The sequence below is a fragment of the Crinia signifera genome, chromosome 7 (genome assembly GCF_055691185.1).
Source record: "Crinia signifera chromosome 7, ASM5569118v1, whole genome shotgun sequence".
Classification (NCBI taxonomy): Eukaryota; Metazoa; Chordata; class Amphibia; order Anura; family Myobatrachidae; genus Crinia; species Crinia signifera.
In genome coordinates, this window is record NC_139223.1 from 123,336,335 (window position 1) to 123,351,976 (window position 15,642).

The 15,642-nt window shown below is 42.1% G+C and overlaps 1 protein-coding gene across 1 annotated transcript in view; it reads left to right on the top strand.

The window, feature by feature from the left end:
* Positions 1 to 15,642, top strand: part of CATIP (ciliogenesis associated TTC17 interacting protein) — a 51,934-nt gene that overhangs the window by 6,261 nt on the left and 30,031 nt on the right. Inside the window, exons 2-4 of the mRNA XM_083153705.1 lie at positions 4,216 to 4,321; positions 10,544 to 10,744; positions 12,569 to 12,624. Coding sequence (XP_083009831.1) covers positions 4,228 to 4,321; positions 10,544 to 10,744; positions 12,569 to 12,624 — 351 coding nt within the window. The 5' untranslated portion in view covers positions 4,216 to 4,227. The remainder of the gene's footprint in view (positions 1 to 4,215; positions 4,322 to 10,543; positions 10,745 to 12,568; positions 12,625 to 15,642) is intronic.

The following is a 15,642-nucleotide window of genomic DNA, read 5'->3' on the forward strand; positions in this document are numbered from 1 at the left end:
TCAAAATAAACCAGTCTACATCTGAGTCCCCATGTTTGTGATCCTTTTCACAATAGCTTCTCTCATTTTGTGAAGTCAGATGTCAGACGTTATTGATTGAATCTGGAATCTGAGAGCCACAACTGTTCAGATCGCTTGAAACAGGATTTATGGGTCTGATTCAGACATGTTTCCAGCTGTGCGAATTTGCTGAGGCCTGCAATTAGATAGTCGCTGCCCAGAGAGTGAACACCCAGCTTCTGCAAGTCTGCAAATTACTTCCGAAAGTATATCTGATTGCCAACCAGCTACAAATCCATACGCAACTCACTCACCATCTAATGATTTTCTCAGCCTGATGCGTAACTCTGATCCTTTTACAACTCTGCGGCAGAAACAGGATGATGGAGGCCGGGGCCAGACACTTCCAGAAAATAACATGTTGTCACCCACAAAAACGGTGGCTTTCTCTCTGTCAAGTTGTGGGGGTATTGCAAACAAAAGTAATCGCCGACATTTGTTGCTATTTGGCCTGGCGCATGCACGCTATGATCTGTATGCATGCAATTCGATAATCGATCACCTTGTGAATTTGCACAACAGCGATCAACTCTGCATAACCCCTTTAAGGGACAAGGAATCACATAGACTGGATAGCAGTAAAGTCGTGTTCTTTATTTGTTACAGGTAGCATAGAAGGTAACAACATGGTAATTCTTCAGTTACAGCATAGCAGGATTTTCACAGTAAGGAAACACTCCAGAGAACACCTAACGTAATCCCCATGTTCCCGCCTATCACCCAGCATCCTTTAGGCATTCAGAGCAATGACCCCCTGCTCTGGACAAACATATAAGAGGAAGTAACAGGTGCTGTTAATCAACATACAGAGATTCACAATACATCTTAAAAACCCAGACTGGATCTCTCTAGCCCTGCTGCTGTTCTAAATCCTGTAACGGATCCTCCACATTACCTTCATGTAAAAGTATGCAGTCCCTGCCAGACTAGTCATGATTAATCATTTTCCTATATTTGCCATGGGGATGTGCGGACCGTGGCGCAGGGCGGGCATTCGCATGTGCGACGGGTGGTATTAGAAGGCTCACTAAGTAGCGAACTTTCACTGCTTAGTGAGCCAACCAGAATTCAAATTCTTTTGCTATAGCATTGCATTAGACTTCTGTATATGGGCGTACAGGTATTTGTTAGAATGCAGCCTATCGGTTCATTATGAACTAGTAATGGGTGGGGTAAAGCTCACAGATATTAGGCCGACAGCCATTAGGCCGAAAACAAAAGGACAACATTGACAAAAGGTCGACATGGAAAAGGTCAACACAAAAAAAGTCGACATGACTTTTTCAACTTGATTTTGTGCCAATGTCTACACCTGAGCACATGGCTCTCCAATAAGTGTACTGTGTCCCCTCAGATGGCTCGCTTCGCCACACTCCACTACCGCTTTACTATTCGCAAACAGTCCATATGGATGGTAAAGTTTGAAAAAGTTAAAAAATATTCTTCTGTAAAGTACTCATGTCGACCATGACCATGTCAATGTTTTGCTTATGTCGAACTTTTGTCAATGTTGACCATTTTGGTATCGACCTATTGACTGTAGACCTAGACATTGTCTGACAGCCATCTGGATGCCCTAGTAATAGGATTAGTAATTTCATGACACAGTGCGCTGCCTCCCCTGTGTGTAGGTGTTAAGGGGTGTACACATGGAGCAATTTTTGCTAGTGAGCGACATTAACTAAGCGATTTTGACTAAGCGATTTGACTAAATGCACCAGCAATTTTGACTAAGCAATTTTGTCTATGGGCAATTTTGACTATACTATAATTAACATACTTGCTTGGTATTCATTGCAGATCGCCTAGTGAATATCTCCCTCAGCAGTGAATAGCAGTGATTTTGACTAGACAGCCAGCGATCTAGTCAAAATATTCTTGCCTGGCAACTCTTTTTTACTAAGCGATATTATAGGGCGATTTGCATACCTCCCAACTTTCTGAACACTAGAATAGGGACACTCCCCCTATTCGCCCGAAAAGGGGGCGTGGCATACGTAAATGAGGGAGTGGCTTATGCAAATTAGGTCGCACCCTCGTTTTCGGCCACGAATAGACACTGTGCGCATGCGCACAGCGTCTATTCTGTGAGATTGGGGGGGACTCCCAACTGCCCCCCCCTCAGCGGGACACTGCCGGCCGCAGGAGGGATGCGTGAATGTCCCCAAAAATTGGGACGTTCCCACATTTAGCGGGAGAGTTGGGAGGTATGGATTTGTCTAACCTTGACAGAGATCTTTACTAACCTTCTAAGCGATTTTGACTATGTAGTCAAAATCGCTTAGAAGGATCGCTCCATGTGTACACCCCTTTAGATTCTATGTAAATCATTAAAGGTGTGTAGACATGGTGCAATATGGTCGCTGAGCAATTTTGGGTTATATATTGCTCAGTGACCATTTTGCTCAGTGTACCATTTTTTTAATTTTTTTATTTACAGTTTCTTATATAGCGCAGCAGATTCCATTGCGCTTTACAATAGTAGACAGTGATAAAACAAACTGGGTAACAGACAGACTTGGAGGTTAGAGGGCCCTGCTGCAAGCTTACAATCTAAGGGGATATAGGACAGGCACCAGTAATAGCATAGTAGTCCCACCAAGTTACAAGTCCAGAAGGGAAGCTATATAATACATAAGTGCCTCAGAGGGTTATGCGTGTAGAACTTAAATATGATAGGCTTGTCTGAAGAGGTGAGTTTTCAGGGAACACTTTAAAGTTTCGAGGCTTATTTTGCGTGGAAGGGCATTCCATAGGATGGGATCAGCACGATGAAAGTCCTGTAATAGTGAATGGGAGCTAGTGATCTGTGCAGAAGAGAGATGCAGATCTTGTGCAGAGAGGAGTGGTCGAGATGGGAGATATTTTGTGATAAGTAAAGAGATATATGCTGGTGCAGTGTGATTAATAGCTTTATATGCAAGTAGAAGTGTTTTATATTGAATACGGTAAGATACAGGCAACCAATGAAGGGACTGGCAGAGCAGATCAGCAGACGATGAGCGTCTTACAAGGAAGATCAGCCTAGCAGCAGCATTTAAAATGGATTGCAGTGGTTAGAGTCTGTTCTTGGGAAGACCAGTTAGGAGACTATTGCAATAATCAATGCGAGTTATAATGAGTGCATGGATAAGAGATTTAGTAGTGTCTTGTGTGAGATAGGGTCATATTTTGGATATGTTTTTTAGATGCATGTAACATGATTTGAAGACAGATTGAATGTGGCGAAGAAAGGACAGTTCAGAGTCAAGGGTGACCCCTAAGTAACGAGCTTGTGGGGTAGGGTAGATTGTTGAGTTGTCAACAGCGATGGAGAGGTCAGGATGGTAACTGTTCTTAGTTGGCGGGAATATACGTAATTTTGTTTTGGAAATATTGAGTTTGAGTTGGCGAGAAGACATCCAAGATGAGATGGCAGAGAGACATTCAGAGACTCGGCCCAAAACCACTGATGACAACTCTTGGGTTGATAGATAGATTTGAGTATCATATAAGTGAAATCCGAAAGAGCTGAATAGTTTGCCAAGAAAAGTATAGAATGAGAAAAGCAGAGGACCTAAGATTGAGCCTTGCGGAACTGCGACTGACAGAGGTAGTGAAGAGGAAGTAGAGTCAGAGAAGCGAACACTGAAAGAGCATTCAGATAGGTAAGATGTGAACCAGGAAAGGCTGTATCATTAAGACCTAGGGAGTGTAGTGTTTGTAAGAGAAGAGTGTGATCCACAGTGTCAAACGCAACAGAAAGATCTAGAAGAATAAGTAGTGAGTAATGACCTTTAGACTTAGCAGTGACCAGTTCATTCACCACTTTAGACAGTGCTGTCTCAGTGGAGTGTTGAGAGCGAAAGCCTGACTGAAGCGGGTCTAATAGGGTGTGAGAGTTAAGAAAGTTTGTGAGGCGAGAGTAGACAAGTCTCTCCAGTAGCTTGAAGAGGCATGGGAGCTGAGAGATAGGACGATAGTTAGAGAGAGAGTTAAAGTCAGAATTGTGTTTTTTCAGAATGGGAGTAATCACTGCATGTTTGAGCAGAGAAGGAAAAGTACCAGTAGCAAGAGAGAGATTGCAGATTTTAGTTAAGGTTGGAATAAGCACAGCAAATAGATTTTTAATGACTTACAAAAAACAAAAACTAACAAAAAAAATGTTTTTTACAGAAATCTTAAAAGATGTCGGCAGGTTGCTCACCAACTTTGAAGGCTCCTGACTCTATCAAGGTCCTGAGTGCAAGCAGAGAGGCCGTGGAGTTTATGTCCAGTGTTGGTGAGTAGCCACAAGGGTGATTTTTCTTATAGAATTATGATATGTTTACAAGGTCCCATCCTCATTCCTCAAGGCACCAGCACATGCATACATACATACATACATACATACATACACACATATATATTTTTTGTATATATTTTTTGTTCCCTGTATTTTTGGAACCAGGACCGGTCTTAGAGTCCGGGGCTGGTTTCAGAAATACGGGGGACCCCTATGCTTTTTGTCCTCCATATTTTTGGAACCAGGTCTGGCTCAATGAGACCGGGGCTGGTTATGCTCAGGAGGGGGATGCCACGCCATTTTTCCCCCAAAAAACACTTTAACACATTTTTTAACACAGGACCATGCACAGATCTCAATGATTGTATACTTTTCAATGGGAAAACATCTGGATGCGAGTTCCGGCGCGAGTAAAAATCGCACTTTCAGAAAGTGCGATTTTGCGGCAAAATCTGCGGGTTTTGCCATTTTTCGCATCTCATTGAATATGCGAATTCGTGAAAAAGTGCGATTTCGGCCGTTTTTGACGAAAATATAGCAAAAGTCACATTTTCGCATCACATTAAATGTCACCCTATATGTCTTCAATGCTGGACCAGGTTTCCCAAGTCCACCAATTTAATTCTCGTTCATTAGCTAACAAGGAGAGCGCATCCATTATACTCTTCTGTCCTAAAAAACAATTGCTATTTATGCAATGCCTCCCGCCATTTTCCCAGAGTTCAAACATATTTGGCAAACCTGATTTTTTGTGTATATATAAGAAACGGGGGAATAGACTTACTAACAATTATTTCTTTAACATAAAGGCGGTGATTACCAGTGATTCCACTCAGAAGTATCATTTACAATAAATGAAAAAAAGTGAACAAATAACAAAGACATATAAGATAAGAGTTGCGCACATATACTGTAGGTACATAAAATGAAAAGTATATATGAGGATTTCTCATATATGTGATATATATGTATGTACACTGTATATATATATATATATATATATATATATATATATATATATATATATATACCCCAATATTCCAAATCGGGCTACCACCAAATTAACAGTATTAGTATATCAAGATATGGCAGCCTTACCACTAAATTCCCTGAGGGATAGGGAATAACCAAACCCAAGTATATCACACAATAGTGGTTATGGTGCCCAATGTGTAAATGTTAATGTCCAAATACAATAATTGTTATCCAAATACAAATGAAGTGAAAAGGAGATTTCTTCCAACACTTGTTTATTTAGTCTTTACAGGATTATTGGGTAAAAACGGCAAGTAGAAATATCTATATAATAATTTCGGTACTTGTGAGTTATCCGGGCGTCCGATTTTTAAATCGGGTCGGATCGGGACATCGCATCGCATCGCATGCGACCATCGGATGCGATGCGATGCGATGCGATGACCCGATTTTTCCATAGGAATCAATGTTAAAATGGACTGAGTCCATTTTAACATGGAATTCAATGGGAAAAGGGGTCCTTTTCATACCCCTACTATCCAAGTGGGCATGGAGTTGGATATAAACCTGTGGCGAGCGTAGCGAGCCACCGAGCCCGAAGCGTGGCGAGCGTAGCGAGCCCCGCGAGGGGACACGGAATACCGTCCCCTCGTGGGGCTCGCTTCGCTCGCCACGCTTCGGGCTCGGTGGCTCGCTACGCTCGCCACAGGTTTATATCCAACTCCATGCCCACTTGGATAGTAGGGGTATGAAAAGGACCCCTTTTTCCCATTGAATTCCATGTTAAAATGGACTCAGTCCATTTTAACATTGATTCCTATGGAAAAATCGGGTCATCGCATCCGATGGTCGCATGCGATGCGATGCGATGCGATATTGTATCGCATCGCATCTGATTGTATGCCTTAACTTAAGGCATACAATCAAAAAATCGGACGCCCAGATAACTCACAAGTACCATAATTTCTACTTGCCGTTTTTACCCAATAATCCTGTGAAGACTGAATAAACAAGTGTTGGAAGAAATCTCCTTTTCACTTCGTTTGGATTTGGATAACAATTATTGTATTTGGACGATAACATTTACACATTGGGCGCCATAACCGCTATTGTGTGATATATATATATATATATATATATATATATATATATATATATAATGTCCTGAATCAGCGGCACTCAGAAGACTTGATCAGCCTGGGCAATGAAAACACTAAACTCAAATGAGTATTGTCAATACTCATTTCAGCTTAGTGTTTGTCATTGCCCAGGCTGATCAAGTCTTCTGAGTGCCGCTGATTCAGGACATTACATATTTCCCATATATTGGGGATAGCAGGTACCTGGAGCAGTTGATTTGTTCTATTGAGCTAGTGCCGGTCCCAAGATTTGATATATGTGTGTGTGTGTGTGTGTGTGTGTGTGTGTGTAAATAAACAGGCGTTACTCCAGGTCTTTAGTGAAAAAGCAAACTTTAGAGTGAGACGGTCAACGCTGTTTCGGGAGTTACCCTGCCGTCAGGACCCTTTGGGTAGGATCTTTGTGAGAGCAAAGATCTACTGTATAGATATATTGCAATAGAAAAAAACAGTAAAGGGGGGGATTGGGGCTGTTTTCTGGGTATACCTGCGCACGGAATCTATTATTGTGTACCTAGGACTAGCAGCTGCACTTTAACGGGTGACTGGGTCCGTTGTGGTTTACAGTATATAGAGATTGGTTTAGTGCTGCGCTCTGTCACTAAGATTCTACCAACGATTGGTTAAAACAAAATGGTTTTTATTTGTGCAAAGAAATCTCTTATTAATGCGTAGAACAAATGTTCCTTTCAATACAGTGTCCAGTCAGTAATGCTGGAGCATGTGTATTCATTCAGGGATAATTTATACTACACAGACGAAGATTTAAGAATAACGAAAAAATGTAGAAAAATAATGATGATAATAATAATAATAATAATAAAAAACAAAATGTATATACATAAATAACAAATGGTCTGAATTCTTTCTGACAAATAACACTGCACAAAAATGATGTTAATTGAACCGACAGCATTTTTGTGCAGTGTTATTTGTCAGAAATAATTCAGACCATTTGTTATTTATGTATATACATTTTGTTTATTATTATTATTATCATCATTATTTTTCTTCATTTTTTCGTTATTCTTAAATCTTCGTCTGTGTAGTATAAATTATCCCTGAAGGAATACACATGCTCCAGCATTACTGACTGGACACTGTATTGAAAGGCAATCAAAAAAATAAAGATAACGAAGATTGATTAACACAAAAGTATGTGAAGTGTCAATTAATATAAACCATTTTTATGGTGGTGACAAAACGTGATGTAAGTGCATTCAGCAGGCGTACCCAGACTCACGTTGTGTCGTGGGGATGGTCCTCTCATCAAGGTTTCTTTGGTACGTCCTGGAGATGTTACTGGTGGGTCCTCAGTGCGTTGACGGAATTTGTCCGAAATTGTGCTCAAAAGAAATTAAAAGTGTCTTAGTTCCACTATAGCCTCCATATGTCACAATTGAATAAGTGTGTGGGGCCGCTGAACAAGGGTATTAGACCAAAGGCAGCGTACCTCACTTACGTGATAAACAGAAGGAAAACACACATAAAGGTTTCTTTAAGGTTTGGAGATAAGCGGGCGTACCCCTACTCACGGTGCATTTAGATGGTGAAAAGCTCATAAAGGTTTCTTTATGTAGAATTTTCCTTGGTGTGGACAATCCTGTGGTTTAGAGGATTTGGGGTGCCTCAGATTTGAGGGATTTGGTATGACCCAAAATTTTTCGTGTGTACATAAAAAAGGAAAAAAAGGTGATGTCTACGATCTTTTTTCAAAAGGTTTCACACCTTATAATTAGGGGGGTGTCGTGGATAAAGAGAAGGGCTGTGGTTAAAGCGCATACCTTACTTACGTAAGGAAGTGATGGGGGAACACATATAAAGGTATCTTTACTTTATTTCATAGATGGTAACAAGTGTAGGCGTACCCCTACTCACGGTGTAATTGTAGAGTATAAAACCTATCAAGGTTTCTTTCTCACGATTCTCTCTGGATAAGGTGGATTCAATAAATATGGATATCACCCTGGATCTTCCCCGGTGTAGATATCATAGAAATAAAGGAAAAATATTTCCTTAGGTATAATTTGGTGTATGTAGAATACTTGGATATATTTTCCTAGAAAAGGGAGATGGTGCGTACCCTACTCACCCCTATAAGTGGGGGGAACACACCCGTAGCGGTTTCTTTTGATCCACTCCTTATGTGGAACCAGAAAATTGGAGCCCAGAAGTCGATATAAAAAGGTATCACAAAGTTTTTAATCCAGAAAACATTTTCCTTACAAGTCCCATAAAAAATGGATTGTGAGAGCCAACCTCACACAAAATCCACTCCAAAATATTTTACAAAAACTTCAGCAATAAAAAACAAGATGAATAAAAAATATAAAAACAATACATACATCCGATCTACGCGTTTCGGTCCCTGTGACCTTTATCTTGATAAAGGTCACAGGGACCGAAACGCGTAGATCGTGCCAGCTAAGAGTGAACAGCCACCTCTTTTTTTCCTGCGGATGTATGTATTGTTTTTATATTTTTTATTCATCTTGTTTTTTATTGCTGAAGTTTTTGTAAAATATTTTGGAGTGGATTTTGTGTGAGGTTGGCTCTCACAATCCATTTTTTATGGGACTTGTAAGGAAAATGTTTTCTGGATTAAAAACTTTGTGATACCTTTTTATATCGACTTCTGGGCTCCAATTTTCTGGTTCCACATAAGGAGTGGATCAAAAGAAACCGCTACGGGTGTGTTCCCCCCACTTATAGGGGTGAGTAGGGTACGCACCATCTCCCTTTTCTAGGAAAATATATCCAAGTATTCTACATACACCAAATTATACCTTGGGAAATATTTTTCCTTTATTTCTATGATATCTACACCGGGGAAGATCCAGGGTGATATCCATATTTATTGAATCCACCTTATCCAGAGAGAATCGTGAGAAAGAAACCTTGATAGGTTTTATACTCTACAATTACACCGTGAGTAGGGGTACGCCTACACTTGTTACCATCTATGAAATAAAGTAAAGATACCTTTATATGTGTTCCCCCATCACTTCCTTACGTAAGTAAGGTATGCGCTTTAACCACAGCCCTTCTCTTTATCCACGACACCCCCCTAATTATAAGGTGTGAAACCTTTTGAAAAAAGATCGTAGACATCACCTTTTTTTCCTTTTTTATGTACACACGAAAAATTTTGGGTCATACCAAATCCCTCAAATCTGAGGCACCCCAAATCCTCTAAACCACAGGATTGTCCACACCAAGGAAAATTCTACATAAAGAAACCTTTATGAGCTTTTCACCATCTAAATGCACCGTGAGTAGGGGTACGCCCGCTTATCTCCAAACCTTAAAGAAACCTTTATGTGTGTTTTCCTTCTGTTTATCACGTAAGTGAGGTACGCTGCCTTTGGTCTAATACCCTTGTTCAGCGGCCCCACACACTTATTCAATTGTGACATATGGAGGCTATAGTGGAACTAAGACACTTTTAATTTCTTTTGAGCACAATTTCGGACAAATTCCGTCAACGCACTGAGGACCCACCAGTAACATCTCCAGGACGTACCAAAGAAACCTTGATGAGAGGACCATCCCCACGACACAACGTGAGTCTGGGTACGCCTGCTGAATGCACTTACATCACGTTTTGTCACCACCATAAAAATGGTTTATATTAATTGACACTTCACATACTTTTGTGTTAATCAATCTTCGTTATCTTTATTTTTTTGATTGCCTTACTCGAACACTCACCTATAACCGGTTGCCAATATCGAAACGAGAACAAATCCGGCTGGAATCTCGAGAGAAGCCCATTAAAATAAGAATATCAAGTATCTTATTGCGCCACTTTTCTATGTTCCCAATTCTTTGTTCTATATGTATATTCTGTGAAGTTAGGGTGTAACTTCAGGGGACTGTGAATTGAGGCAGCACTGCGCCACGTAATTTCTGTCACCTCGTAGTACAAACTGTATTGAAAGGAACATTTGTATAGATATATACTGTATATAAATTTCAATCCTTATATATATTTTTATTTTTTATGTACATATATGTGCGCAATTCTTATCTTATATGTCTTTATATTTATATATTTGCTGTGTCAGTCATTAATGTTAATGTTATGAGTGTCCTCTTTCACCAGGTCTAGAAGAGCTGAATCTCTGCCTGTTTACTGAGTCCATAGAGACAGTCTCGGATTCCGGTCAAAACTTGGGGTCTTTCACAGTCACTGTCCAGTCCGCTTACTATGAACAAGAAGGGAAAGAGGATGAGAAATGTTTCCTTGTTGACACTTGCTTCTATGGTGCCATGGATGATGTACCATATAGATCCTCCACAATAGGTCAGTAAACGTTTATCTACTTCTGTGACATTCCCATTATATTAATAGCAGTGCTCCCCAAACACCAGACTCTATAACAGTCCAAGGTTTGCGGATATCCACCTTTGGGTACCGTTGATTAAACTCGTGACCAAATCACCTGAATTCAAGCACCTGTGCTCAAGCATGAATACTCTTATACCTGGACTATTAGGGGGGTTTGATTGGAGTTGGAAACCTCTTTGTTATAGTTATAAGTATAATATGATGCATTTCCCATCCCTTCTTGGAACTGCTTTAACACACAGACATATCAACTTGTAGATTAGCATCGATAGATATGTCTATTGTCAATAAGTCTCCGAAATACTGCCATCTGCTGGCAGAGAGTGAAACTACATCTATTTCTCACACAGGCACAAACACCATATGAGTTGTACATTTTTTGGGAGTAAAATAATTAGAATAAGTTTATTTCTACAAGGCCAGTTACTACAGCTTACTGAAGTGCCCTGATTCTTTATTTCAATAGGATTACTATTCTGACCAGTCACTTTACCTTCTGCTAGCACATCACTGGGGATCCATCCATTTAGATCTGTAGGTTCGGTTTCTGGTTGGTTTGGTCGCCCAGGGGACCAATGTTTTGCATCGATGCATGAGCAGGTGCATTTCAGCGCATGTGCAGATGCAGGGTGCGAGTGGGCACGGCGAACTACATGTTCGCCGTCACACTCGCATCTAGCAGTGCGGCCGGGGGTGGGTGGGGCTGCCCATGGGAACACCCAGCATTTCATGGGCATTCCCATGAAACGCTGGGTAATCGCCCGGTGACATGGGTGCGGGGGGTGGGCAGCTGACACCTTCTTCCCGCACAAGGCGCTCGGAGATCAGAGACACCATAGAGGTGTCTCTGATCTGCGAGTACTGGAGAAATCATTTGATGGTCGCTGACCATCGAATGACTTCTCCCCAGCTGCGAATGGATGATTATGCAAATCATCCATTTGCAGCAGTGCAGGTATTCATGGGGGATCGTGGGGTGCGATGGGGGTGGGGGGGGGGGGGGTGGAATCTGGTGGGTTCGCAAGGCTGCAAAAATGGCAGCCAACCAGAATAAGGTCCAATGTGTGAGCATAGCAGATGGAGGGATCCCTTTAATGTTTTATTGTGTTACAAAATGTAATTACTACAACTGGACATTGGGCAGATTCAGACTTGATCTCTGGACTGCGATCCTTAAGAGCCCAGCCATCAGGTAAACGCCGGTCCATGACATCCTCAAATATGAATTCCTGTCCATGTGCACGGCTGCATATTAATTCACAGCCATGCACATACGGGAAAACCATTCGCAATCACTCACCATTGCATGGTTTTCCTCTCTATCCGCAGCGCTGAGTAAGCCAGGACTTACTTGGCACTGGGATGGCCGTGGGAAGAAGGAGGCTGCTGCTGATGTTAGCGACCCTCCCTCCCAACAGCTGCGGAACACCTGCTTTTTCTGGGGCACTTCCAGAAAACGCAGGGTGACCGCCCACCACACAGCCTCTGGGTGTCAATCACCATGCGGGCAGCGAACGATGGCTAGCCATAGCTGGCTGCCTTCAAACTATGGCTCCCACATGCACACAGCACACCATGCGCATTTGCAGTCGTCTGATAATCAGCAGGGCTACAAATTTGCTGCCTTGCACTCTTGCATCCACTTATGAACTCTTTACCACCTACATTACTGCTTGTTTATACATTTGGCTCCATTCTCTATTGTGATGATGTGTTGGATTCCCCAGCCTGTGATACTCTTGTCCTTTGTATAACACTCATTTATTTCTATTTCTTCAGCTTATATCTCACCACAGATGGAAACACTGGAGCAGCACCACCACGAATATTTTAAGGTAAGCTAAGGTACCATCACTGTAATAATATGAATTAAGAATGATGTCATCCAAGGGACATTTTATCATTGCTACTAGAACAAAACATTTTTTTATACTTTTCTTTGATGCTGTATATTAATTGGTTCCTATCATTATAATCTCAATGATGGAATTGCCAACAAAAATTGGGCATGTTGGGGGTAATGGCATGGCAGGCCCTAGCTTAATTTATTATTAAGCAAATATTGAATTTGGCCCTCAGAGATGAGATAAATATTACAAAGTAGCAGTGTGTGAATTAGGAGTGCGATCTCATGAGGAAGGGGCGTGGCCAAACAATAGTACCCTCAAGATTACAGGGAGATAGTGGGTGGCAGGGACATATTAGGTGAGGAGAAGGAAGATGATCATCGGGTCCGTTAAGCTGTTGGATGTCAGCTGGAGAGAACATAGAAGAAAGGAGCCAGCGGTGTCTAGGACGGAGTGAAGCTGGAGTTAAGCAGGTCGTGGCCAGACACAGCAGCGGTGGTGCCTACCACAGTGTGGTGCTCTACATGGCTACATACCATGCCTAATGGTAGGACTGGCCCTGGGTAGTGGTTTGAATTACTTCACCACAGCAGTGAAGTCTTGGGTTTTACTCTCCCTGTGGCTGTACGAGTTGTATACCCTCCACGTGATTTCATGAATTATTTCCGTATGCTCCAGTTTCCTCCCACAATCTAAAAATATACTGTTAGGTTAATTGGCTCCTAACAAAAATTAACCCTAGTGTGTGTAAATGTGATAGGGAATATACTGTAGATGATATGCTCCATTGGGTAGAGACTGATGTTAATGTTGGTCAGAGTGTGAAAGGTGGGGGAGGGTGGAAGGATGTTCTGTGGGTTTGGAAAGAGAATGGCAGTGTGGTGTTAAGACGTGATGGGAATAGTGATGGTAATAATGGGATTGAAAGGCGAGAGAGTGTTAGTGGGTATGGGAAGCATGAAGGGATGAATGAAAAATGAATGAAAAAGGTATTTTGTGGAATGAAAGAAGGAAAAGTGGGGAGAATGGGAATAACTAGGATTGCATGGGGAGTGTATGAGAAGTATAAGGAGGATGGATTAGGTGGTAAATGTGTATGCAAGAAGAAAATTGGAGAAACTAAGATTGTCAAGTTGGTATTGTATGGTTAAGGGAGGGTGATGGGGGGTTAGGGAATGGGATGTGTAAATATATAAATATATACAGTATATATATATATATATATATATATATATGCGTATATTTTGTGTTTCAATAATTTCTTAATAAAAGACATCACTCAGTGACGTAACTTGAAATACTGCGCCCCGCCAAAAGTTTCTGGTGCCTATCAGCACTGCGGGTAGGATGTCAGTGCTGCGGGTGGGTTCCGGGATGTCCCATGCCCTCCCCTCCATCCCCCCGCAGATTTACCTGTATTCGCTGCGGTTGTCCCGGCTCCCCTCCTGGCTTCATTCTGATGCTATGAAGAACGGACCATCACAAAATGTCCGACCCCATACAGTTTCAGAGAACTTTCTGCTATATGAGGACAGACATTTTATAATGGTCCATCTCCATAGCATCAGAATCAAGCCAGGAGGGGAGCCGGGACCACCGCAGCGAATACAGGTAAATCTGCGGGGATGGGGGGGGGGGGGGATGGGACATCCCGGAACCCGCCCGCAGCACTGACATCCCACCCGCAGCTGGCTATATTTCAGCAATAGTCCAGTATTTATAGATTTCTGGAAGCCTGGGCTCCTGGTTGGAGTGAAGATGGCAAAGTTTTCAAACCCAATGGATTTATTGCAGGTAACAGGGCAATGGTCCTCCAGCACTCCGGAGATGAGGATTACTCAATATACAGATTTGGTAATCAAAACCAAATCAAATTCAAATTGTATTTGTTATATACAAAAATCATACAAATTCAATATGTAGTGATATGCTTTTTTATGCAACTGTCCTACATTACTTTGGCTGTGGAAGAGTGTAGAGAGAATGTGTCGGGTAGATCCAGAAGGAAAGAAAGTCCCGGTACTAGGAGGTGTGGTTGAGTGCCCTAATGGCCTGCGGGAAGAAGCTCCTTCTCATGCGCTCTGTGTTTTCCTTCACTGGGGCAGATGTATTAAGCCTTAACAAGAGATAAATGCAAGGGTGATAAAGAGAGATAAATGTCCAGCCAATCAGCTCCTTACTGACTTTTTTCAAACACTGCCTGTAACATGGCAGTTGGGATGTGATTGGCTGGACGTTTATCTCTCTTTATTACCCTTGAATTTATCTCTTGTTAAGGCTTTAAGGCTTAATACATCTGCCCCAATGAGCGGTAGCGTTTTCCTGACCATAACAGAGAATAGTCCATTGTTGGGATGGCTGAGGTCATGTATTATCTTCCTGGCTTTGGTCCGGCATCGCTTGCTGTATATAGTATCCAGGTCTGGGAGCTTTAAACGGATCGTACGCTCTGCTGATCGCACAACCCTCTGGAGAGCTTGCCTTTCCTTCTTAGTGCTGTTTCCAAACCAGGCCATGATATTTCCTGTCAGGATACACTCAATGGTGCAGGAATAGAAATTCTTTAGTACACTTGAGGATAGTCTAAAGTCCTTCAAGATGATAGAGATGCTGCTGGGCCTTCTTCGCCAGTGAGTTAACATGGCAGGATCAAGTCAGGTCCTGTATGATGTAGACACCCAGGTACCTGAAACTGTCTACTCTCTCCACTGGTGTCCCGCCGATGGTCAGGGACTGATAGTTCCTCTCCTGCTTTGTGCTGAAGTCCACTATTAGCTCCTTAGTTTTGCTGACGTTAAGGTAGAGATTGTTGACCTGGCACCAAGATTCCAGGTTGCTAACCTCCTCTAGGTAGGCTGTCTCATCATTGTTAGAGATCAGGCCCACCACCACAGTGTCGTCTGCAAACTTAATGATGTTGGTGGAGCTCGAAGTGGCCACACAATCGTAAGTATAGAGAGCAGGGGGCCCAAGTGCTGAGGGTGAGCGAGGGTGAGACGTGGTTGC